Source organism: Pomacea canaliculata, linkage group LG11, assembly GCF_003073045.1.
Source record: "Pomacea canaliculata isolate SZHN2017 linkage group LG11, ASM307304v1, whole genome shotgun sequence".
Classification (NCBI taxonomy): domain Eukaryota; kingdom Metazoa; phylum Mollusca; class Gastropoda; order Architaenioglossa; family Ampullariidae; genus Pomacea; species Pomacea canaliculata.
In genome coordinates this window covers 15,759,968-15,786,781 of record NC_037600.1, presented here as the reverse complement: position 1 = coordinate 15,786,781, position 26,814 = coordinate 15,759,968, and the positions used below count along the sequence as shown (strand labels likewise).

The following is a 26,814-nucleotide window of genomic DNA, read 5'->3' as shown; positions in this document are numbered from 1 at the left end:
GCGGAAACATCGCGACTATAGCCATTGGTATACAGTTCTCGCTGTATGCTATAATTTAAACTTTACCTGTGCCATATATCGTATGGTGCGATGGTCATGTGAAAATAGGGGTGTACGTGATTTGTTTTTTTATTGTATGTATATGTATGCATATGTACATATTTGATAGTTTCAAACTTCAATTGCTTTGTTACTTTTTTTATGTTGAATAAAGTTTGTATAACGTATATGTATATATTTTAATGTTTTCTTTTCTGTCTATTGTACTATTTTTTTTTCGTCATGGGCATCTGTTATGTCGTTTCGTATCATATAATCATGCAATTCATACCCTCAACCCCTAACACTCACATTCGCGTGACTTCTGGAAATGAGCGAGATCCGGAGTTATGCTACCTGTGGGTTGCCATAACTAAGAGGCTGGGCGACTCGGACTGTCAAGGCGCGAGTCGGACACATCGGTAGTCTGTGTGCACCTCGCTGTCCACGCTGTCTGGCGGCTTCTGCAGAAAGGAAGTGTGATTTGTATACGTTTAAAGTGAGAGAAAAAAGGTAAAGTGCTATTATTATCTTATATCGCCGTTTCGCATCGGAATGCCGCTTGCTTGCATCATCGTCTTAGAAGCGAAGAGCGTGTACACATGGTATAAGCGCGATACACATCGTATATAATGCGATACACATGGTATACAGCAATATGCACATAGTATATAACACGATGCACATAGTATATAGCAAGATGCACATAGTATATAGCGCGTACACATGGTATATAGCAAGATGCACATAGTATATAACACAATGCACATAGTATATATCGCGATACACATACTATATAGCGATATTCATGGTATACAGAGCGAGACACATCATCGAGTGTATGTGTCTTGGTGAGTATTGGGTAAACGCTGACACACGTGTTATATATGTGTGTGTGTGTTTTATATGTCTATATGTGTGTGTGTGTGTTATATGTGTGTGTGTGTGTGTGTTTTTTTGTAAGTGTCAATGTTTTGCCAGCACGATATGTGCAATGCGAATGGTTAATGAATGATTGAGTACTAAAGAGAATTGTTTAAATTGGTTTTTTGATGTTTTCATGAAGATTTTCATATTATTTTGATTCAGCAACAGTTAATGGGTGGGCTGGGGCATTATGATGTTTGAGCTGTATAGTCATATTTTAACATGCTGTATAACATTTAAATATTTAATCATCTGTACAGCCAAGTCTAACCATGTATTTTTGTGCTTTTAAGAACATGTATACAAAAGTACAAAGTAAGTGGTTCAAGAGAGAGAAGTTGATAAAATTAGAATTGCGGCACACTCAACTGTCTCACCTTACCAATGTGCTCTGGGTCACTGCATGGTGTACAGACATCATACACTGGCTCAGTAGTTTGTGTGCTCAGTTTCAAAAGTGCTTTCTTGACATATTTAACACCAAACTGTCTTCAAGTTTTCTATAGTATCATTGCAAAATATAAAGTGTAATTTTCCTCTTAGGCATCAGCATGGCAGAGGGAATGCATGGTAAAGGCAAAGTAGTGCTGGCTTATAGCGGTGGTCTTGATACATCCACCATTTTGGTGTGGTTTGTGGAGCAAGGATATGAGGTTGTTGCTTACTTGGTGAGTTGTGATCTTATAAAATGTCCTTAACATTAAGTCAGTCTGTTGATGGGAAACCGAGGGTTCTATTGTTTGTACACTGGCATTGACAATTGATGATTTTTTTTTTTAATTGGGTTGATTTTTTTTAAACAAAAAAGCCAAAATTTCAAAGATTGTATTTATACCTTGGGTCACTCATCCACACACACACTCATACATGTAAACAAAATTTTAAAGGTTGTACTTGTACCCCATTCATTCACATGTATATAAATTTATTTATACCCCATATATATACATACACACTGACATAATATAGTCGGTTATTCTTTGATATATTTGTTTTTGGAAACTAGGCAAATATTGGGCAAGAAGAGGATTTTGAAGCAGTGAAAGCAAAAGCATTGAAATTTGGAGCATGCAAGGTAAATGAAACTTGCCTACATTATTACATGTCATTTGGTAAGGGGCACCTGTAAACATGTTTTTTTTTAAACTAAAGTAACTAACCATAGATTGGGAGGTTGTGTGTAGGGGGTGAAACAGGGAATTTACATTGAGTCAGTCATCCATGTAAACAGGTGCCGCATTGAAATAGTAGCATGCATGAGATGGGATCTGAAACATGACAGTCAAACCTCATGGTATTGGAACACGCACTTTATTGTATGCCACCAGACCATGAAACACATTTGATAAGCAGCACTTCTGACAAAGAGAATTTTATATATGCTGATGCACTACTGTATCATCAAATGACATGTGTCATTGTCATTGCTTAAAAATTTAAATGGTTTAGTTTGAACAGATAGTCTTTGTTGACCATAACTTTTGAAAAAATACATGTTCAAATATTTGTACTTAATATTATTCTTCTTTTGCTTTTTAAAATGTTTAGAGTGAGATTAGCTGGTGCCAAAGAAAAGGGAACATGAGATATAATATCTCAAACCTGCTACAGTTATTTTTAAAGTGCTTAGTGAGCATCATGATTTTAATCTTTGTTCTTAAAAAAAAATAGGTTTTATTATCAGCTATCCATTGTTATGTATAATCTTGTTATAAAGCTACATTGCTATGCATGTGCTTTTTGACATTAAGCTCTTAAGAAATATTTTTGACTTATGGTGCAATGCTGACCAAATTTTACTTGATCATGATTAAAGTTCTATTCTTAAAATTCATATGGTGTTGAAAGATGCTCAGCTTTGGGGAGCTGGAGGGTTTTGTAGCAAAATCCATGCTGACTTTCACATTCTTGTCTCCTCATTTTTTTAATTTTTTTTTGAGGGGGTGTTTGCCCCTCTGGTTCCTATGCCACTGGGCAATATGTGGGCTGCCGGGTGTTTGTGCTGGAACAAAAATCAATGGAGACTCCAGAGCTAGGATTAGGCACTTGTCAGATATGGATTATTAGAAGAATACTGATGAGAACATTGAGTCTGTCGATAGCTGTATTGATGGCTTTCAGAAGAGGCATTGCTCTTGCTGACCAGGAAAGATAAAATCAGTTTTTATTTGCAAGATTCTCTTCAGACTACAAATGTGGGGAAAGAAACTAATTCTGCAGTCTGAATCGCCAGTCAATTGTCAACAAATCTTGCTCAATAGCATTACTGAGCATCATGTGTGTCATGGTGGGGAAATCTAATGAAGACTTGGTCACATAAGAAGCTTGACGAAAAAACATCAGGGAAAGATATTTCAGCAACAACACACAACTGATTGCTTGTTCATTTTTTCATTATGCAGAATCCAAATGATGCAAGTGAATATAAGTGCTTGTTCAGTCAGATTTTGGTTTGTGACCTTTTAAAGGTTTTAAAAATTTGAGTTTTGCTTATTCAATTCATATACTTTATTTCCTGACCTGAGAACCAATAATCAAATAAAACATGAGATGCAGATTTGCATTATTTGGTAATGGCAGCCTGACTCCACAAACAGGTGCCATATGGCATATGACAGGCTGGGTAAACAAAGTATTATTAATAGCTGAATCAACAATACCTGAATTGTTTGAGCCTTTTCCAACATTTTTTTTTTCTATTTTGCAGCACACTCAGTCCTTCTCTCATACTATTGTAGCATCTCCAGCTATGATATCATCAGAACATTTGCACTAACAATAGCCAGCTAATCTTTTATCTTAATTAAGCTAGTATAAACATTTTCCATTTAGATATCCAATCTGGAATCACTAATCTATCCTGGACCCATAGCTGTCTTTCACACACAAAATCACAAAGGAAGCTTAAACTTTCCAAAAGCAAAACAAGTTTCTTATTGTCAGCCACACTGTTTGGTACAGTCCAAAGTAGACGACACAAATATTACTTGAAAAATCTTTTTAGTTGGCATATCTTTTCATTGGAGGCATGCAGTCTTTGATACAGGATAATCAGTTTAGCTGGTTATGTCGACAGGTAGTGATACCTGATCTTCGACGTGAATTTGTAGAAGAGTTCATTTGGCCAGCAATCCAAGCGAATGCCAAATATGAAGATCGCTACCTTCTGGGTACCTCCCTTGCCAGGCCTCTCATTGCACGGTTTGTTACTCTGTGCATGTTTCTATTAAAAAATTGTACTTTTATTTCCACTTTGGTACAACTCTACAGTGGAGAGGAGAAGAACAGATTAGGAAGGAGTTACATTTGTTACATTTAATGAGAGAGATTTTGGTGCTAGTCACGTGTATTTCATTTCAAATTTGTTACGTGAAACAAATATGTTCAAACTTCTCTCCAATTTTTTTATTACGAATAAAATTCCTTTCTCAGAATGGTTTAAATGCAGGGGTGGGAAATGTCTGGTCCTGCCAAGGCAACCACAGGCAGGACTAGAAATTCAATAAAACTGCGAGCTCTTTTTATATCAACAAATTTATATTAGGTGGATCATCATAATAACATAAGCTTTCACTATCAGTCAGAGGAGTATATGAGTATTTATGTTTTCTTTACATGCAGTTGTCTAATATTGAACAGAATGGACTTACTGATAGCTTGAGTTTCATGGATGCAACAGGGCGATGGTGCAAATTGCAAAAGATGAAGGAGCACAATATGTGTCGCATGGAGCCACAGGCAAAGGCAATGACCAGATCCGTTTTGAGCTCACATCCTATGCACTGCATCCAGGAATCAAGGTTCAAAACTTGCTTTTGCTGATTCTTTATAATCACTAATAACATTTAAAAAAAATGTTGATGCAAGATTAAAGCTGTTTTTATGCCATACAAAAAAAAGATAAAGATAAAGATAAATAATAAAGAATGCTTTTTTTTTATAAGGTGTCTGTTTCCATTTTGTATCATACAGTTTAACACTTAAAGACAAAACTTTCAATAATATTTCACAATGTCATCTTGAGAAAAACATGACTGCATGACTAATAAATGCAGCGAAAACATTCAAATTTTGTGTTTTGGTTAAAATGTAAGATTGGATCCATTTAATTTTGGGGAAAAAGGCTAGCTACCTCTTTATGTGAGGGTTAACATTGAACTGTTTGTTATTTTATGCTTTGTTGTGTTTGGAAATTAACTATGTATCCTTTGGAGTTATAGCTGTATTAAGAAGAGAGCAAAAACTAGGATCTTTTCTCATCATTATTATTATCATAATCAAGTTTTATATTTAAATGCTTTGTATATCTCAAATGTGGAAGAGATTTTTAGCAGACTAATGGAGGGAAAGATATCTTAAGCAATGAAGTTAATGACGTGCATGCAAAGTATAGTTGGATATCCTATGTTCAGGTCATTTCACCATGGCGAGAACCTGAATTTTATAAGCGTTTTCCAGGACGAACTGAGCTGTTTGAATATGCCAAGGTAAGATGTGCTGTATCAGGTGTAAGTACTGTGCTCAAGTAAAAAGTTTGTTAACTGTTTCTTTTGTGCTCCAGAGCCAGAAGTAGCCTGCATAGATGTCAAGCACATTTTCTTCTTAAATTAAACCTTTATGACTGTGAGTGAAATCACCTCTGAAAAAAATTGTCTTTTGATGCTGCTGAGCTTGCTGTTATGTGTAATAGGGCAATAAGGATGCATTTTGAATGAGCTGCTTGAACTATTTCACTTTTCTGTGTGTGTGTGTGCATGCATGAACAGTTACATGGTATACCCTTACCTGTGACACCCAAAGCACCATGGAGCATGGATGCCAATCTGATGCACATAAGGTAAGTGTCGTATGATGTTACGTAAGGTCTTGGAGTTAGAATAGTGATATAATAAGAAAGCTTATTATAAAATACTGATTTCACATGAAACACATTTTTAAGTGGGTGCAGTAAGCATAAATAATATATTAAGAACTAAAATATTAAATTTTATGCTGAGTTTTGTTTTCACAAATAAATTATCTTCTTATATTTCACCTTCGCTTATCAATGCAACTGATCAAAACTCTGACCATTGTTCACCACATCAGTGAAGCTAGATGTATGCCCCATATTTCATTTTGGGGGTGTATATGTGTGTGCATGGCATCTGCATAGCTATGAGAGTGGAGTCCTTGAGAACCCCTATAACCCAGCACCTGACGGCCTGTTCAACATGACACAGGACCCAGAGAATGCACCTGATAAGCCTGAGATAATTGAAATCGAATTTGAGAAAGGTATGTAAATCTGCTCTTTTGCATGATACCTAAAAGAAGATTAAAAAATAAGTGAATGGTAATGTACGACGAATGAATAAGTTGGGTAACATATTTCTGGTAATATCTGAAACCATTTCTCGTTTCATGACAACTTTATATTTTTATTAAGTTACTGAGAGATGTGATTATTTGTCCCTTTTAATAATTGATGATAACGATCTAGCTGTGAAACAATTGAGGAACTTTTCTTGTCCCAGGTGTGCCAGTGCGTGTTAAAAACATTGATGATGGTACAGAAAAGACAGAACCATTGGACTTGTTTGTTTACTTGAATACAGTAGGGTAAGTTAATGTCATTTACACTTTTAATCTGCACTAGAAATCAGCTTCTGTTTATAGATAAATAACGTGCATGTTTATGTTTTCCTTAAATCGTTTTTTTTGTATAGTTTTTTTCTTTTTTAAAGGGGGAAGCATGGTATTGGACGTGTTGACCTAGTGGAAAATCGTTTTATTGGGATGAAGTCTCGAGGAATCTATGAGACACCAGGTGGCACCATCCTCATTGAAGCACACACTGACATTGAAGTCTTCACTATGGATAGGGTATGTTAATACATCAGATTTAAACTGTCTGTACGTTGGTGGTTTTGTGTATAAGAGCTGAATGAATAATATTCAGCTGGTTGTTGTCATGAGGGTTGAGGTACTCCTTTTCCCTCACTCCCTTTCCACATCAGCATGCACTGCTAATAGTTTGATGATAGAAAATACCAGATATTAGTCTGCTTATGACTTGACATTGGAGTACCCCCATGAAACCCATTTATAAACAAATGTAGAAAGTTATCTTGAAATATTAAATACATTGCTACAGATGCCTTTTCATATTGGACAACGAATATAAATGTATGGATGAACTGACACTTACAGTATTCTTTTATACTTTGAAGATGCGTAAACAATAATCAGTTTTTTGATCAAGAGCATTAAGTGTGATGTATAATGTGATTAAAAAAAAAATATAGTACCTTGCACAGCTGTTTCTCCATTCCACAGAAACGTTGAAAGATCTTTTAATTTTAACTGTTCTGTGTATTTTCAGGAAGTAAGGAAAATCAAACGTGATCTGGATATCAAGTTTTCAGACCAGGTGTATAAAGGTGGGTCTTGATATGATAATCACTAGTGACTACAGCTTATTCAGAGAGAAATAAATTACAGTTAATGGAAACAAGCTGAGAAGATCAAACATTTTCCCCCCTCTCTTCACTTTTTGACAGGTTTCTGGTTCAGCCCTGAATGTGAATTTACACGTTTTTGCATCAGCAAGAGTCAGGAATGGGTGACTGGGACTGTTCGCATCAAACTCTACAAAGGTGGGGTCTACATCATGGGTCGCAAGTCACCATTCTCGCTGTATAATGAAGAGCTAGTCAGGTGAGGCTAACTTTTAGATTGCAGCATGTGTAGTCATTATCATGCACCCAGACAGCTATACAATGCTAAACTACTGCTGGGATTTTCTCAGTGAAGTTTGATCGTTAAGAGCTGTATATAAGCATTCAAACTATTGAGGGAAAAACAATACTGTTATTGGCAAGGCTTACTTTTTATTGGGCTGGGGCTATGAATGCATTAAGCTAATTAAGCTGATGGTGGTAACCCATGCAAGCCTGGAAGCTAGTCATTAAATGTACATATATTAACAATTTTATTATATAATATAACATTGTTATAATTGTGATGCTCTTTATGCAGCATGAATGTTCAAGGAGATTACGAACCAAGAGATGCAGGAGGCTTTATTAAAATCAATGCACTCAGGTGGGTAACATTTTCTCTGTTTTTTATAAATAAGAAAAGAATGACATCTGTACATGGATTTTGCACAATTTACTCCATGAACATGGAAGTGAATAAAACTAATATTGCTGTTTCACAGGCTGCAAGAGTATGCCCGACTTCGTTCTAATTCCAACTGAGGATTTCAAGAACTATCAGTCTACTTTCAGCATACAGCTGCAAGAGCTAAAGAAAAAGGATTTATGACTGCAATCCATTCTTCAGTAACAGACTCGTGTCTATATTATTAAGATTACACTGTCTCAGACCTCCTCTTCTGAACCAAATGTAAAGCTAAAAAGTCTTAATGAATGTAGACAAAGGGAGTGAATCTCTCACTAAAGACTATAGAAATCCATATTTGGTGTTGGTAAAGGAATTTTTATTTTTACAAACTCTTCCACATTGATTCTACCAAAACATTTTATTTTTTCCCACATAAAGCAAGTGCAAATAAAGAATGAAACATTCATTCTGTCTTGCTTTTTGGAAATTATATGAAAGCACTATAAACACAAATCATATACAGCTCAGTTCTCTTAATCAACTGCTTAATCTGCAGTAAATATATACATGCATACAATGCAGTCAGCCCTAAAACAATAAGCACATTTATCACAGTAAATCAAGTCCCTCACTATGGAATCTGTACAGCCTGATCAACATTAAAAAAAAACCTGACTGAAAAGGTCACAAGGAATGCTTCTTCACAAGTATGTTAGTTTCCAGGATTATTGTCATCCTTCTGGCTGGTGTAGTGGATGATGATGGGAACTGCAACAGGGAAATGTTGCCACACTTTCATTTACATAAAGTTTTTATTCGTGTCATTTCAAGCCAAAATTTCTTTTGCAAAAATGTTTTCCAGGTTCTTCATAGATCTTAAAAATAGATTATGACAAAGTGGGGGAAACTGGATGTTTCTGTACAGCTAAAATATGCTTTTATGTATCTTTGTCATATGGACTATCACAGTGCCATAGATGGTGCATCACTTAACTCTCTACAGTCTACTCAAGCTTACGTAGTTGAAGAACTATATCTGCTTAGGTAAAAAGAGAAATCCTGAACTGTAAAGAGTTAATACAGTATGATTACAGTCCCAGTATAAACTCTTCCTAATGCTAACACCATGTATTGCAGTGTGTGTGTATATATAAATAAAACACTACACATTATCATACTTACTCAAGATGACTAGGATGATGATAAGAATGACAATGGCAACCAGAATCTTCATCTGAAAAACAGCAACAATTTATATGATTTTTTTTAAACACAAAATTGCTTTCAAGAATCCATCTCTGTTCCTCTAATAGTCTGGAATGAAGAAGCATATGTGATAGAAAACAGGAAAAAATTACAGCTGAAACTGGCACAATAGTAAATAAATTATTTAAATGTTTCATGATTTTGCTCAATACAATCTTCCTGATTAATAAAGCTAGATTAAGTCCCTACATCAAAAACTTAAACTCACTCTGCAATTCTTCCACCACATTGTGTGGTGCAGATTCCTGGAACGACTTCTAAACATGTCTGCATTGCTGGCTAGATTATCTGAAAAAAAGAATGAGTTAACAACATACATTTGCATATGCTGCACACTACATATATAAACTGGTCTAATTAAATCAAAACCTATTATGACAGCTAAAAGTAACAATCTGTCACAACAAAGAACAGGGGAAAAGCAAACAAAATTTAGCTGGCAGCTGGATCTTCCTCAGCTTCATGTCCATGGCTAGTAAATTGTCTGCAGGGTTAGAAGCTTGGTGGTGTAAATCGGCAAAGTCTTTATATTATAACTGTCTTGCAAAAACATTCATGCAGCTGAGAAAGACCTTTAAGGATGGTTATGTAATCTGTGTGACACCAGAGTACCTGACTTGTCCTGTAAATCTTCTAAGCGATCTCCTCGGTCCAGCACCTTGCCGACATTGTCCTTCATGATGCCCATCACATCGTCCACCTGACCTCTAACCCTGCAAGAATTTATGAAGTCAAATGAAATAACACTATTGTAGCCACAATGGCAATGACTCAAAGCTGCTTTTGGTCACAGTTTTTTTGCCCCATAAATAAAGCCTTGTTTGTGCAAGATTGAAATTTACTATTTCCTGATCTGAAAATCAGGCAACTTGACTTTTTTATGTGTGCCCTCCCTTCCTAGTTCCTAACTACTGTTAGGGAATGGGTGTCCCTGTATCAGGCATACTGCTCTCATGATTGAGCCATAGTTTTTAATTAGGCACACAATACCCTTCACTCCTTTCCTCCCTCAAAAGTTGTATGATATGTATTCAGTGGTATAGTAAGTACCTAGCTTTTATTTGTGAATGGGGAACAAAACTTACTGTGAAAGCTTAGGATCTGTCCGTAAATTTCCTGTGCGAACCTTTGGCCCCCTGTAAGACAATAAATAGAACAATACATAGAGATTTATCCAGATTAGCTTAATGAAATCTGCTAGGCCATGGAGGAACATTTTATGTCTATAATGATTCTCTTTCTCTCAACAAAGACCAGAGTTTTATTTCCAACAAGTAACACTTGTTCTACATACTTCATATCATGTACTTACTTTAGGAAAAAGTCTTCTTCATCAGAATCTCCATCCAGAAGGGCTCTCTGACAAAAATATGTGTGGAAATGGAGCATTACAAATATCTTGAAAATGTTTAAACTATTGCAGAAATAAAATCATACACGACAGATATTTGGTATTATTATGTCTTCTAATTCTAAGCAAACAACCTATGACCAGTTTAAAATTGTTACCTTTTAATAAAATGTAAATGATAAATATCAGTCTTAGAAGATTTGCATTGAAGCAACTTAAGAAAGATTGCAAGGTTTAAAATCTCAGCCTACAACAGTCTTCCATGCTGACTTCAAGTAAAATTCAAATCAAAATTTACTGATGGTAGCATAAAATACAAGAGTTTAAAAGAAAACAAAAAAAAGAATGAATGTAAGTAATAAACAATGACCAACGAGTAACATTAATTACATCTCTTTTCTACAGCCCTCTTTCCCAATCATACCCTTTCTATTTCTGCTGAAGAGGCATATTCAGAAGTGCCTGGGTTGCGAACAAACTTGGGTGGCATGTTGAACCCTTACATGCACTTGCTGAAATTAAAGTAACATCTTTTCAGGAAAAACATTAGACATCTAAAATAATAAATTAAATAGTCAAGAAAGAAAAGTCAAGGTATTTCTTTAACACTTTGCTGGGAAATTTGGAGAATCAGTTGGTCCAAAATCCATTTAACAGCTGAGACAACTGGAATGTGTATATTGCACAACACAGGTATCAAACTGGCTATGTTTTGTTACCTCAATAAAGTATGCACCTCCAGCTTTAGGGGACAGTACCTTAACCATTTAGTTATCTATTTACCCTTAAAAATCTTTCCATTGGTGAACCAAAAAAAGGTACTTTCAGTAAATCTACCTCATTTCTCAGATTTTGTGTGATTTGCATATTGTGATATGGGCTGTTGCACAGAAGTATGATATATATTTTTTTAAAAACAGCTAAACTTTACAGCATATGTTAATGTAAACCCTGATCCTCTACAACTGATAAATACCTCTGTGTACAGAAAGTTATGAAAGGTAAACTTAAGGAGAAAGATCGACATTGAGAATTAATGAAGTTAAGGTGTATAAATTCTTTGGACGCGTTCAGCACATATTTGTATTTCCCACAGACACATCTGCTAGTGCTGCGTTTGATCCTCACTCATGCACCATTTATTGCTATACGTTTGCACAGCTGAAGTGAAATAAGAATAAATAAAATAAAATTCTTTCTTCAAATGTTTCTCTTGCTTTGAAAGCCTAAGCTGAGTAATTTTGTATAACAAACGTCTCAGTCGTCATTACAAAATCGAATCCGTGCTCATAATTATAGATACTGAACTCATCATCACGAGCGATTATTTTATTGAAAGCCATACGTTTTTAACAAATAAAAACAATAAACTGATCGTTATATACTATACTGTAAAATGATTTAACATTTACGATAAAATCCAATAGCGAAATCCGTCACTTACAATATTTTTCCTTCCCCGTCGACACGGTTTGTGTTGTTTTTCCTTGTGTAAATAAATCTTCCTTCTTTGCCGAAGAATGCCTTCAGGGATGTAACACCATAGCTCCTCGATGGAGAGTTGACAAGGGTACGCAGCCATTTTCTTGGAGAAACTCCACCTCACTCCTAATGGAAGTCTTTAATTCAGACTTTCAAACAAATATCGAGGGACTTGTAAAACACACTGATCCCATGACACAGTTTAAAGGGCTATTGAGGTGAACAATCAAATTCTACTTCAGAAAACAGTTATGGACAACCTGGCGGAGTGGCAAGGGAGATCGAATGAGCAAACACTAAATGTTCCCAGCAGAAAAGAAAAGCAATCGCTCATAATGCAAAGTTAATTTAAATTCTCTGCAGTAAATAGCAAAGCTAAAATGAAAGAGATTTCGGACAATGTATTATAGAGTTTGTAGGTTGTTAAAACCAGTTTTCTGAAAAATTTCTACAACGATATGCAAGGTTCACACAGGTCTGACCACACTGAAAACAAGGACCTGGAAATCTTTTCTAAGGACCATGCAAGAATGTTTTTTGTACTGTGTTGACAAAACTACAGGTCATCTGTCACTCATTTTAATTCATTTATTACAGATTTTGTTTTTCGGTCACTTTCCTATTCCCCTTAACCAATGCATCCCTTCACCTGTCAACCCCACTTCCCTCCCTGCAGGCCGGAGTACGCCAGACCTCCCTGCACCCTCCCCCTTTTCGTCAGGCCTGCTTGTCAAGTATCCTCACCTCTCCCCTCCTGAGTCAGACTCATTCTTTGATGAGGGACAGCAAAAGTCTGGCCTTTGAAGACAGCAGTAGTTATGTCCCCTAGATTGTGACAGGACTATGAGGAGAAGATTACAGTGGCGTAGGAACCAGGGGGGCAGCGGGGGCAGCCGCCCCCCAAGGAAAATACATGGGGGGCAGGAATATCCTTTTGCCCCCCCAATATTTGAGACGTAATTCATCACAAAGAGCAAAGAACTGAAGAAAGGTAGGGGAACGTAGAGAGGAGACTGTCATCACCGTCACAAAAGCGGGCCCTGAGGCAAGTGGAGGCTCTAACACCTCTGACGATCAGATCGTGCGTGCGTGCAGTACCCCCCCCCCCATCCTTTTTTACGAAATGTGCGAGTGCGAACGCCGTTCACTGTCAGCAGGGAGTTTGCCCCCCCAACACCGAACATCTTCCTACGCCACTGGATTAATGTGAACACACTTTACACAAAACATAAGGACTAATAAGCACCTTCCTTTTTTATAAGACATTTTCACTACATCACTTTTAAGGCCTTATTTTACCCACCCCCAAAAATTGACAAACTTATAAGCACTATACGGGGCATATACACCCTGAATATAGAACCTATGACGTGTGAAGAATATCTTAACTGAAATAAAATGTCTACCTGATATACATTAATGAATGCCTAACCCATTTCAGTTCTTTGTTTTAACCTGTTGCGAGCGCCTCGAGTCATTATCCTATCGACTAAAAGAAGACGTGGTGCGAAAATCAAGAAAATGGCTGGGGGGAAGGGAGGGCGGTCAACTAAATATTCGTTACATTAAGCAGAGCTTAGTGATGGTGATCTTTTTAATTTTGGGAAGGAAAAGTGCTTCCACCTAAAGGGGATTTGGCACTGTCTATGATATGGGGGGTCTGGGGAAATATGTGGAGTAGATGTGTTTACTGCTGCTGGCGCCCTTTCTTTCCTGTTGTGGTCACTTGCTCTTGCTGTCCAGGAAGCCTTGCAAGTTCGCAGTGGTGGTGTATTGTACTGGTTACAGGATCCTGTATGTCTAGACTTCTTTTTAGCTCTAGGTACTTACTATATCAGTTTCTACTGATAAAGGACCTTCAGTTTTCTTTTTGATATTAATTTTGTCCTTATAAACCTGGCATATTTGTATGGTTGGCCACGTTCTTTGTGTAATTTTTTTAAAGGTTTAGTTATTGATTTATTAAGTTACCTGATCTAATATTTGGTTATAAGTTCTGGTTATGGTTGCACATTGTGACGACAAAAGTTACAGGTCGGTCAGTGTAAAGTAAATTTTATGTTATCTAGTTTTTTTTACCTGAAAAAACACTATTCTCTGGAATGAGTTTTACTTTAAAATTTTGATTTAAAATAGCAGAACAGAAAATGTAAAGAACTAGACTGTATACAGTTTTTTCAGGAGCTCGTCAAATGTTTGTTACTTTAAACTTGTCAAAAAACCAAAATTAAATTAGTTACAGATTGATGTTGCACTCACTTTTTATAATTATTTTTCCTGAACATCCTAGTGCTTTATGAAGACCAAGAGAAAAACGACTTCAACCCCCTCTTTAAAACTATTTACGGTATTTTGAAGCTTGTGTCATCCTGGCAAACATACTTGTATTGATTTAAAAAGACAAATTATGAGGAAAGTTTTACTGCATGAAAGCAAAAAACAAAAACATGTACAATAGATAACAATGATCACGTTAAATTACGGAAAACAATTTTGTTTCCGTTGTGGAAGATGGAGCCTCCTTCCTGTCGAAAATGGACAAAGTCTTCATTCTGACCTGCGCCACTAAATTCTACAATCTGTGTGTTGCTGAGCACTCTTGTGACATTATCATCTGCAGGAGCGACAAGCAGTACGTATGGAGTTTAGTAGAAAATTTAAGGAGTTTTCAGTCATTTATTTATCTTCTACTTCATTCAAGATACAGCCACAGGAACTTTGTGTTCACTTTGTGTAGACCAGTATCCATTTCCGCTACAAAAGGATTTTCTTTTGCGTCGGTTGTTTAAAGCACTGAGCGGGCTTCTTTACTAAAGGCTACTTTTGTAATCAAAGGTTTGTAGCAAATTTTCATAGTCATCTATTTGCAGACATTGTTGCCTCAGCTGCTTCCATTAGTGATCGTGTAGACAACATGGAGACAGCAGTTACATCACGGCCAAGCAGTCGGCCCTGTAAACGATTACCACACGCAGAAAAGGAACAGTGTGCCTGACACGAGATATAAACCCAGAATAACCAATCCTCCATGTATAGCAAAAAAGACATCGTCAAAATAGCAGTGAAAGTCAAAATGATTATCAAGTTACGGGTGCCTCATGAATGGAACTGCGTTTAATTCCTTTTAAAGACTATGATATCAGCACCCAGTTTAATGTACTGTAGCACTAAAGTTTCCAAGAACATCTAAATTTCTGTTACTAGATCTAAAAATTTGCTCAATTTTATTTATTGTGGGCCGTGATCATCAAAATATTTTTCTAGAAATAATTATTTCTAAAATAATTTCTATAATTTCTATAATGATCAAATGTGGCTTTAGCAAGTGAGAAAAGTATAAGAATGTATTATACATTTACCAGTCATTTTGACTTCTGCGCAGCAAGGATCCTCACAATTGGTTCACTTCTGAAAGTCTCTGGGTTCAGTGCAGCAACTCTTTGAATGAACGTGTGCTGGAAGCATTGGATTATGGACAAGTGTTCCTCAGCAGGTCGTGTGTTTCTCAAAGTGTTCCTCAAAGTCCCATCTAATACAACACCAAATGCCTTTGCGAGAAGTTGAGCAAACATCATTCTGTCGTCAACGCCATCTGCAAAAATACATGCACCACTTAACAAATGAGAAAACATTCACAGACAATGCATCCAACACATAAAAGTTTGTTCTCGTCAAAAGACGATTTGACCTTAGGTTCAGTCCTTTTTAATATCTCACAAAAGAACAAAACAAAACAAAACAAAACCAAAACGAAAAACCATTCAGGTTGGTCTTTAATAAACATCTATTTCTGTTTTACGAGCTCGTGAAAAACTGTATACAGTTTAATTTCTTGCTGTATATTTTGTATTTTACTATTTTAATTTACAATTTTCACGTAGTGATCTTTCCAGAGAAGTATGCTTGTCAGGTAAAAAGGAGATAACATGAAATTTAGTTTACACTGACCAGTCTGTAGCTTTTGTCGCCATAGTGTCTTTACAGGACAATGAGTGAGAAACTCTTGTGGGTCCTTTATCAAGTTGAGACCAGCCTGTCGGACTGGAGACATGGCGGCATTCTCGAAAGGAGCTTTTACTTCCTGTAAAGTGCGGAATGTCACCCGAAGAGTGCACGACTGGAACTCCTCCTAAAAAATAAGCTGTTAGAGTCAATGTCAATCTTGATCTTTCCTTCACAATTCAAAATATATCTGATTCTTTATACAACATACATCGAGCATTGATAATACTTCTCAGTATTGTTTAAACAAAGCCTTTTCCATAATCACTCAGTTCTTTTATCCTAAATATTTCTAAGAGATATTAGAATTCGTAAATTCATGATTACTTCGATTGAAGTCGTACTTTATTCAACATCGTGCTCTGCGCGTTGTCAAAAGGTTTCTTGTTTCATTATTCTCACTTTTCCCTAGCTTTTCCGTGATAATCTTTCAATACAATACAATCATTATAGGGTACATATGTATAAAGGTGTCTCCTTATAAATGACTTTGGACCTATTTAGGTTCTACTCTAACATCGAGTGTTGGGGGACACAGTTACTTCAGGAGGGCTCTTAGTCTGAACTGATCTGGACATATAAACTCCATCGAGAACTTAAAACCTGCAATTTTGTTGTCTTAATGTTTCTTGGAAATATACACTCATTTGGTTCTGAACATCGCTTAGCGAAGCCAGTTTCAGATACGACTGATGACCAACTAATAAAAGAAATAGATTGGTTCAAGTTAATCTAATTGTGTTCCGATGCAGTAATCTAAACTTTCAGTTACTGTTACATGCACAAATGTAAAACAAGAAATAATTTAATATTCTATGTTTCATTTACTTTTTGTAATTAATCCTTCTACGTATAATTCCTGCCAGCTTAAATCAAATCGAAGTCCAAATATCTGACGCTTTCTTCTCCTCTCCAGTGAAGTTTTGACAGCGGAGAGGGGTAGGTCAAAGGGCGAGTCTGTGGAGGGTTGCTCCCCTGCAGTAGCAGAAGTGAGTATCGAAAAGAATCCAACCTGGAGAACAAAATATAAAATGTATAGCCTCTTCGAATATTGTGAGTTAATTTATATTGTTGATGATGAACGCATGTTTCATAATCGCATCCTACTCAATCTATTCTAACATATATGTCTCTCGTTAAGTCAGCAATGGTATGGACACAGTACGGCATATTAACGCTACACAGTTATCACACCCATACTGAACGTTACCCTTCCTATCATTGTGTCATCAGGACATTTGCATGTTCATATCACATTGCATCATACAGTGCGCATATGTTCATCATCATCCACATCATCCATCCACCCCTGCATCATCAACCAATCCTCATCATCCACCATCCTCCTCTCACATCACTCTATCAAACCCCAATAGCATCATTGTAATTTGACGAAGCGTAACCACTACCCTGAGGCATAACATATTACATCACAAACACACAGAACGCTCGACAGTACCCCCCCCCGCAGATGACGACGAGGATGACGATGAAGAGATTAGATTGATTTGAAAGAGGCACAACTGAAGAGTTAAAAGAAGATGCGGACGAAGACGGTTGTTTCCCACTTAGTTGGCCATTTGAGAAGAACGCTTTCTTTATATATGACGTCATTTTCTGCTTCACAGCGACGTGGGACAAATGACGCACACAGACTCAGACACAAGACACCATGAACACGAGACAGACAGGACCTAAAACGACTCACTAGAATAATTAGCTTCTTTCTTTTCTTCACTCCTCGCACATAAAATCCGAGGATTACAGACACCTTGTCTAACTTCCACCTACTCACCTGGTTTTGAGTTCTGCTTACTCTGTGGAGGAGGAACCGTCCCCAGTCACGTCGCGCCTCGCGGTGAGCGCCGCAAGCTCTCTCCGCGATCGAACGCCAGGGAACATTGTAGTTGGAGCATCCACGTGACTAAACACAGTGATTTCATCACATTTACATAAAGAGCACTAGCTATCCATGTAAACATCGATACAAAAAATGGTATACTACTTAAAGAGAAAGAGAGAAGAATGGAAGAAGAAAGAGAGAGAGAGAGGAAATAACATATTGGTATTTGATAAACATGATTTATATTTTAGAGCATTAGTTTTGTTTTTGTTTATTTGTGTTTAATTCCGTGCCAGCAAACTAGGGTTATATCGGCAATAGACAATGGTTATCTGGACTTTTTTCACGGTTTTTTTAATGAAGTGCTGCTCTGTATGACCACTCTCGTTACTAAAAAATAGAAAACATCGGTGGTCGGAATAGGACATGATGATGTACAGGGTGTTGTTCAGGTACACACTGCTTGTAGAAGTTAGTCGCACATACCAGGGGGAACGTTTTTGTGAACTTGGTCAATTACGAGGTTTGACCTACCAGAGAGACAAAATATCGTCTGTTAATTGCTAGAAAAATTTGAGAATGTTAGATAAAAAGGGAAGTCGTCCTGTTAATTGTAGAAATAAGTTGTTATTTCGATAATAGAAAAGTGGGACGAGAGACTCATGCTCCTATCTACAATTACCGAAATAGTGCTGGAAGAGACGTTGTAGTCGTTGGAATGCGTTATCTTCGTAGCAACACTGAATCTTCAGATCGGTCAATGTTTGTTTAGCAGTGGTCTGAAGCACTAAATAATGGTCGTATTAGTCTGTTAATTTAGTATACCTACAAAGACAAGTATTTATTTGTCAGTTCTTTGTCATCTAGTCCTGCTTTAATTATTAGTCTCATTCTGTTTGTTTAGCAATATAGCAATAAAACCCAAGTTTTCATAATATAATACATTGATTAATGATGACAATTACTGCTCTCATTCCCTTTGCGCTTTCTTTACTTACCGATGACTTGTGTATGCAGTTGTAGAGACAATGACCGCATAGCAACGTTCCATAGTCACCATGGTGAAACACCCTTTGGTGACAGGCATCGCACTGCGTTAGAAGATAGAAAAATCAACTAGCAGGCTATTCGTTCGTTGAATTACTCTCAGTACCTGTATTCTACAAAAATGGTTTCTTGATAACACAGAGACATGAAGCATGATTTAATAGACGAACGATGTGACGTGGTGTTGTTTTTAAATAAATTATTTCTTGTTTTATAGTTGTATAAAGGAAAAGCTTAAAGCAAATGTGCAACACACACGTTTCCGGTGGTATGTGACTGCTAGAGATCCGTCTGTTAGCCCTCGTTGTGTTTTACCGAGACATCGATGTACTGAGATCCCCGTGAATGCTTCCAGTTTGCGTTTTTAAATTGTTTAAATAACAAATAACAATGCAGAAGAAAAACTTTATACTATCTGCACTCGACGATGGTCTATACTGAAGGCAAAAATAAAAATGAACGAGTTCCAAGTGATTCGAACTTCATGGACTACATAAAATCATTCCTTGGCCAGTGTCAATGAATAAATTACTACTACCTGCGACACACCAAGTTCATGACACAGGTACATGTGTCCCCATGCTTCCGTGCTGGCTTGGGTATTAATTCAAAGATGTGCTTTCTATAACTTTCTATGAACTATGCTGGTGCCCTACGCACAAACACACACACGGCACTATGCTGGGCTGACGTAGTAAGAAATAACGTGTATAATTGGTGGCATGGTCTATAGTCACTTTTAAAAATCATCACCGATATAAAAATACTGAAATAAAATCGATCATCATACATTAGCACCGATATGAGATAAAACTTTTCACAAATTCAACGAAGGTTGTGTCAGTCTTCGCGAGATTTTGCGCAATAGCAGGCAGAAAGGCTGCCCGAAGTATTGAAAGGAAGGTGTCGCGCACTGCACATCTCAGACTTCTCGTCGTATCGTTGACGTAGCAGCGCCATCTGAGCCCTCTTCCCTGACGGTAGAGATGACAGTGAGTCGATGAAGATTGAGGGCGACAAGCGGCAGTCGTGGTACAAGACGGGGGAGCACAGTCTTCAGCATCTTACAGCGCCCTTCAGGTGTGAAGAGAGGGACAATTACTGCACTGAACCATTCAATCACAGGGAATGTTCAAGGAGTTGTAACTCGTCTGCCGTTGCACAAAGAATCAAAGCTGCTCATGTAAAAAATTGCGTCTGCATCGTGTTTTACACATCTGCGCTCTACAAGGAAACAAGTGTGCTATTGATCCATTACTATTTTGATGTTAATTTTGCTTTTAAAGCAGGTTTTTTTTTCACAGTAGTGGAGGAAGGACGTGCAATGAGTATTTAGTGGGGTTACAATAGTAGTGGAGGGAGATAGATATATATGTCGGCTGAAGAAGAGGTGAGTGTGACACTGCATGCTCGCTAATGGTACAGGTGTGGCGTGTACTGTGCAGTATGGTATTTCTTTTGCTATAGGCCGTCGCGGTCTCAGGCGCTTGGGCACGTGATTTTATAAGTTTAATGGAAAGGATTACGAAAGGGAATGGTTTGACAAAGAAAACGCACTGAGCTAACTGGCATGGAAAAGCAACGAGCTGACCTTTGTTCACATTGAGCAGCTCTGACGAGTGATATAACAAGGTGACAAGGTTACATGGGGACACAAATAAAGTCAGTCACATGGTTGGTCAAACAAATCTTTGTAATAACTGCTGCTACAACTCAAGACATACTGTAAACTCATCAAATTGACAACGGATCCAAAATTTCATTGAATGACTGATTCCGTCGTTACGAAGGCAATGTATTCTTTTCCGAAGGAGAACTTGAAGAATTGTTTTAATAGACCATCACCGTAGATCAGGTAGGGATATCGTTATTGTCACACGCAGCTGTCTTTCGCAGTCTGAACGCAGGGATGTGTCCTCTTGGTGTGAAGACCCTGACTGCTTCGTGCGAGAAAACTTTATAGAAGGAACGAGCTTCGGGCCTGTCCGGTATTTTGTTGACGTGGGTATCCCCCACAGACCCAGTTCCATGGAGTCAGTAAAACTTAGGCAACAATCATTCAATTTAATTAATTAATTAAAAGAGCTAAAGTGAAATCGGACAGACGTCAAAGGGATTTCACGGGTATCACTTTCTGTGGAAGTTTTATAGGCTGGGTACTGTCTTTAATGGTTGCATTGGAGGAGCTAGACTCATGTCGTTAGACAGGTGCTCAGGGAAATGTTCTTCTGTTGGGGTAAATAAATTTTCGTCAAAATGATATTTTGTTGTTCTTCATTAAGAACGAAGTGGGTGGTGTGTGACACTTACAAAAATCGCTAATAGTGCACGGGGGAGTAGGGGGTTAAAGAACACGTGACTGCGAAGGTGAACGTCTTTGTTGGTTCGACTCTGAGAGGTTAAAGTCTTGTCCTGTAAAAATTGTGTAAGAGGGTGTGGCGGATGCACTCTTAACTCATTCAGGAATAAAAGAGATCACGACGTTTGGGTTGGTGGGTCACGATACGTTAGTACCGTGTCTCTCGCTCACTCTCTTGAACACACTTGCGGGTCCAGACAATTACGTGTTCTTTACACAAATAAACAAAATGAATTTGCTGTAAGAAGTTGCCCTGTTTACTAACAAAACAAAATAACATAAATATAATAATAATAAAATCCTCACTAAGCCAGTATAAGTAGTACAAGAATGTTTATAATGCATTTGGCATCATGTCATTTGACTTCGTGAGCGGAATTACCACAAATATTCACTTTGAAAGTCCTCTTGGGTTCAAGTCAGCACTTTTTGAATGAACGTCTGCTGGAGGCGTTGGATTTGGGCAGTGTTCTCAGCAGGTCGTGTGTTTCTCAGGTGTTTCTCACAGTCGCAATCAGCACAAGATAAAAATGCTCTGCGAGAAGTTGAGCAAACATCACTCTGTCCGTCAACGCATCGTGCAGAATATATGGACCCACTTAACAAATAAGTAAACATTCACGACAATAACAACACATATATGTTTGTTTATTCAAAATACGATCTGACTTAGTTTTTCAATCTTTTAATATCTCAAAAAAAACAACAAAAAAAACAAAACAAAACAAAACAAACAAACAACCAACAACAAAACAACAAAATCTTTCAGAGAAGTATGTTGTAGGTAAAAAGAGACGGCGGAAATTTTTTTACTCTGACCAGTCTGTAGCTTTTGTCGCCATAGTTTCTTGACAGAGCAATGAGTGAGAAACTCTTGTGGGTCTCTACAAGTTAAGCCAGCCTGTCGGACTGGAGAATGGGCGATTTCGAAAGGAGCTTTTAGTTCCTGTAAGTTCGGTATGTCAGCGGAAGAGGGCACGACTGGAACTCCCCTTTTCCCCTAAAAAAAAAAAAAACAATAAAAATTTTTTTTTTTGGGGGAAAAAAAAGAGGTCCCCCCCCCCCCAAATGTTCCCAACATCCTTTTGAAATTCTTCCCCTTCACAATTCTTTTAAAGGTTCTGGAAATCCCTTTTTATAACAAACCATTTGGTTTAATCCAAGAAAAAAAATTGATAATACTTCTCAGTATTCGTGTAACAAAGGCCCTTCCATAAAGACATCATTCAGTTTATTTTTTATCCTAAATAAGAGATTATTAGAATTCGTAAGATTCGATTACTCTTCGATAAAGTCGTACTTACTCACTCGTGTCTGCCGTTGTCAAAGGTTTCTTGTTTTTCATTTCTTCATCTTTCATAAGCTTTTTCCATGATAATCTTTTCAATTCAAATACAACATTATAGGTTACATATGTATAAGTTAATGACTGATAAATGACTTTGAGCTGCTATTTAGGTTCTACTCTGACATCGATGTTTGGGGACACGTTACTTCAGAGGGCTCTTTAGTGAACTGATCTGGACAAATAAACTCTTAGAGAATGAAACTGCAATTTTTCTGTTAAATGTTTCTTGTAAGCATAATATGGATTTGGTTTGGAACATCGCTTAGCGAAGCCATTTCAGATACGACTGATGACCAGACTATAACAGAAATAGATGGTTGAAGTTTAATCTAATTGTGTTCGGATGCAGTATCTAAACTTTCAGTTTACTGTTAATGGACAAATGTAAAATAGAATAATGTAAATATTCTATAATTTTATTCACTTTTGTAATTAATCTTCACTATAATTCTTCCAACTCAAACAAAGCAAGTCAAATATCTTGGACGCATTCTTCTCGCTACTTCAGCGAGAGGGTAGGCCAAATTTCGAGTCTGTGGGGACGGTTTGTCCAGGAGTCTAAGCAGCCTGAACATCGAAAGAAGTCCACCTGGAGAACACAATATCAATATATATAGTTGCTTCGAATTATTGTTTTGATTTATTTGATTTGGTTGATGATGTACGCATGTTTTATAATGCGATCCTACTCACTGTTTTTAACAATTATTGTCCTGTCGTTAGTCACAATGTTTGGACACAATCGAATGGACACAGTTATTAGCGTCTACAACAGTTTATCACACCCATCTGAACGTTAACGCTTTCTGTCAATGGTCATTTGAGTCAATATTCACATACAGTGGACATCCGTCCTCATCATCCACATCATCTATCCACCCTCATCATCACAATCCTCATCATTCGATTCCATTCTCCTACTCTTGTTTCATCATTCTCATCCTTTCACATAGATCGATGTAATTGACGAGCGTACCTTACTTCCGTAGGCACACGTATTACACACACACAAAAATGAACCTCGACCGAGCCCGCAGATAACGACGAGGAATTGACGATGAAGAGATTTTATGGATACATGGAAGAGGCCAAGTTGAGAGGCGCTGTACTGAGAGAATTATAGAAGATGGAGGACGAAGAGGTTGTTTCCTCTTAGTTGGCCATTTTGAAGAACTGCTTTTGCTCTATATATGAGTCATTTTCTTGCTTTCAAATGAGTGGGACAAAGACGCAGATAGACGTCAGACACAGGGTAGAGTCAGACACAAACACATTGTAACGAGACAACAAGACATAAAAGATCACTAGACAATCAGCTTCTTTCGTTTCTTCACTCTCTCTGCCCATAATCTTCCAATGATTTCGACCGACGTATATCCACCTACTCACTTGTGGTTTTGAGTTCTGCTGCTCTGTGGAGGAGGAACGTCTGCAGTCACGTGCTGCGCCTCGCGGTGAGCGCGCAGCTCCGCTTCTGATGCGACCGCCAGGGGAACATTGGCTAATGGAGCATATCACTAACTAAACATAGTGATCTTATTCATTATTATCGAGTATACATTAATTTTAAACACGTCTTAGTCTACCGTTGCTTTAGAACTTTACGACGGACAAATAGAAATTAAATGAGAAACAAACTTCAGTGAACATTTCTAAAATAGTAAAACGTTTATTGAGTAAAGTGAGGATTCATTAAAGAATAATACTGAAATATCCATGTAAACATCGATAAAAATAATGGTAATAACTAACTTACAGAGAAGAGAGAGAGGAGAGAGAGAGAGAGACAGAGAAAGGAGGAATAAATATCGGTATTTGATCAAACTGGTTATATAGTTGTTAGACATCAGTTTGTTTTGTTTTATTTGTGGTTTAATGCGTGTCAGCAACCTAGACTATATGCACGGCAATAGACATTACAGATTTGGGGTTTTTTACGTTTCTTTTAAAATGAAGTGTTCTGTGGTCCGACCCATCCGTTACTCAAATAATCGTGGCGAATGAGGACATGATTAATGTCAAGGTTTGTCAGTACACACTGCTTGTAAGAAGTTAGTGCAGCATCCAGGGGAAACACGTTGGTGAACTTGGTCATGTACGAAGTTTGAGCGCTACCAGGAGAAACAAAAAATATGTCTGTTAAATTGGTAGAAAATTGAGAATTTAGATAAGGGAATTCATCTTTAAATTTGTAGAAATACGTTAAGTATGTTAAGATAAAACAAAGCTACGGAGGGACTTAGTGCGCTCCTATGAATACAATTACGTAAATAGTTTGAAGAGGCTGTTGTAGCTCGTTGGATGCGTGATCTTCGTAACCTGAATCTCGATCGGGCATGTTTGTTTCGACAGTGGTCTGAAGCAATAATATCGTTATTAGTCTGTTTATTTAATAAACTACAAAGACAAGTACTTATTTCTCAGTTTCTTCGTCACCAGTCTGCTTAATTATTTATTTCATTCTGTTTTTTTTTTTTTTTACAAATTAGGAAATAAAAAACATGATTTCATAATATATACATTGATTAATGAAGAAATTCCACTTTGCATACTTTTTATTACCGATGACCTTGTGTAATCAGTCGTAGAGACCTACCTGCGCACGTTCAAGTCCACATGGTGAACCGCTTTTGGTAAGGCACGGCACGGCGTCTAGAAGCTAGAACAATCACAGCAGGCTATATGTTCCGTTAAATACTGTCAGTATTATAATTCCACAAAATGGTTTCTGATAACGAGAGAGACATAAAACATGATATATAGGACAACATGGGAACGTGTGTGTGTGTTGTTTTGAAAAAAGTCTTTCCTTGTTTTAGAGTTGTATTTTAAAGCTAAAGAGAAATATGGCAACACAATCACTTTCGATGGGTCAATGAATTGCTCGAGGTCGTCTGATAGCCACTCAGGTGTCTTTACCAACCTAGACGAATGTAGTGAGATCCGCCGTTGAATCTCCAACTGAGTTTTTAAGTTGTTACAATAAAATAACACTGGGCAGAAGAAAAAAATTATACTATCTGCACTCGATGGTCAAAACTAAAGGAAGAAATAAAAATGAAACGAGTTACAAGTGATCGAAACTTTCAGCTACATGAAAATCATTCCTTTCGGCTTGATTCATGAAATAAATTCTACGGCGACACACGTCGTTCATGACTAGGCCATGTGTCCAATCTTTTTGTGTGCTTGGTATGTTTAGTTCAAGATGTGCTTTATAATCTTTCGTGAACAACGCTGGTGTCTATACACACACACACACGGCACTCTGCGCAGCATTGTAAGAATAATGTGCATAATTGGGTGACATGTCGCATGTCACATTTTTTAAAAATCAGTCTACCGATATTAAATATTTAAATTAAATCACTCACGTACGATATAAGATAAGAATTCTTCAATGTAACGGCAGGTTGTGTCTGTCTTCCGAGATTTTTCGCGTAGGAAGCCAGAACCAGGCTGCAGAAGTATTGCAAGGAAGGTGTTGCGCACTGCTACATCTCCACAGACATCTCTCTTTCGTTCGTTGAGTAGCAGCGCCATCTGACGGCCTCTTCCTTGACGGTAGAGATGACAGTGACGTCAGATGTAGACATGGCGGGCGACAAGGCGGCAGTCGTGGTCACAAGACGGGGAGACAGTCTTCAGCATTTACAGGGCCTTCAGGTGTGAAGAGAGCGACATTAACTGCACTGAACACTCACTCAAGGTTATGTAAAGGAGCGCTTGTTGAAATCGTCTGCCGTCTGAACAGGAAAGCAAACCGCTGCAAGTAAAAACTTGCGAATGATATTATGCTACTATGTGGGCGTATTGGCGCTGTACATGTAACAGAGCTCGCTGATTCATCCTTGTTACTATTTTTGATAATAATTCTGCTTTTACAAGCAGGTATTTTTTCACGTAGTGGGGGAATAAGAACGTGAGTAATTGTTGGAGAGGGGCTTACAATGTAGGAACTTGTAGTATTATGAGATGCTGGAAAAAGAGGTTGGTGTGACACTGCAGCTGCTAATTACAGGTGATTGTGCCTTGTGCAG

The 26,814-nt window shown here is 37.5% G+C and overlaps 2 protein-coding genes and 1 long non-coding RNA gene across 3 annotated transcripts; 1 reads left to right on the top strand and 2 right to left on the bottom strand.

The window, feature by feature from the left end:
- The first annotated feature begins 367 nt into the window (after window positions 1-367).
- LOC112574926 (argininosuccinate synthase-like) lies at window positions 368-8,542 on the top strand. Its single transcript, XM_025256306.1, has 14 exons — window positions 368-552; window positions 1,510-1,634; window positions 1,973-2,041; window positions 4,043-4,167; window positions 4,646-4,766; window positions 5,379-5,453; window positions 5,733-5,803; window positions 6,122-6,243; window positions 6,483-6,567; window positions 6,693-6,831; window positions 7,331-7,388; window positions 7,509-7,665; window positions 7,987-8,052; window positions 8,171-8,542. The coding sequence occupies exons 2-14, from the start codon at window positions 1,518-1,520 to the stop codon at window positions 8,208-8,210; spliced, it is 1,245 nt and encodes a 414-aa protein (XP_025112091.1). The 5' UTR covers window positions 368-552; window positions 1,510-1,517; the 3' UTR covers window positions 8,211-8,542.
- LOC112574933 (vesicle-associated membrane protein 4-like) lies at window positions 8,431-12,219 on the bottom strand. Its single transcript, XM_025256316.1, has 8 exons — window positions 12,138-12,219; window positions 11,118-11,205; window positions 10,655-10,701; window positions 10,428-10,478; window positions 9,955-10,055; window positions 9,551-9,630; window positions 9,259-9,310; window positions 8,431-8,844 (listed from the first exon to the last, which is right to left on the bottom strand). The coding sequence occupies exons 2-8, from the start codon at window positions 11,181-11,183 to the stop codon at window positions 8,789-8,791; spliced, it is 453 nt and encodes a 150-aa protein (XP_025112101.1). The 5' UTR covers window positions 11,184-11,205; window positions 12,138-12,219; the 3' UTR covers window positions 8,431-8,788.
- Window positions 12,220-14,981: 2,762 nt separating this feature from the next.
- Window positions 14,982-16,229, bottom strand: LOC112574937. The gene is made up of 3 exons (XR_003101524.1): window positions 16,124-16,229; window positions 15,535-15,767; window positions 14,982-15,127 (listed from the first exon to the last, which is right to left on the bottom strand). It is a non-coding gene; the product is annotated as an uncharacterized LOC112574937 (long non-coding RNA).
- Between the last annotated feature and the right edge of the window lie 10,585 nt (window positions 16,230-26,814).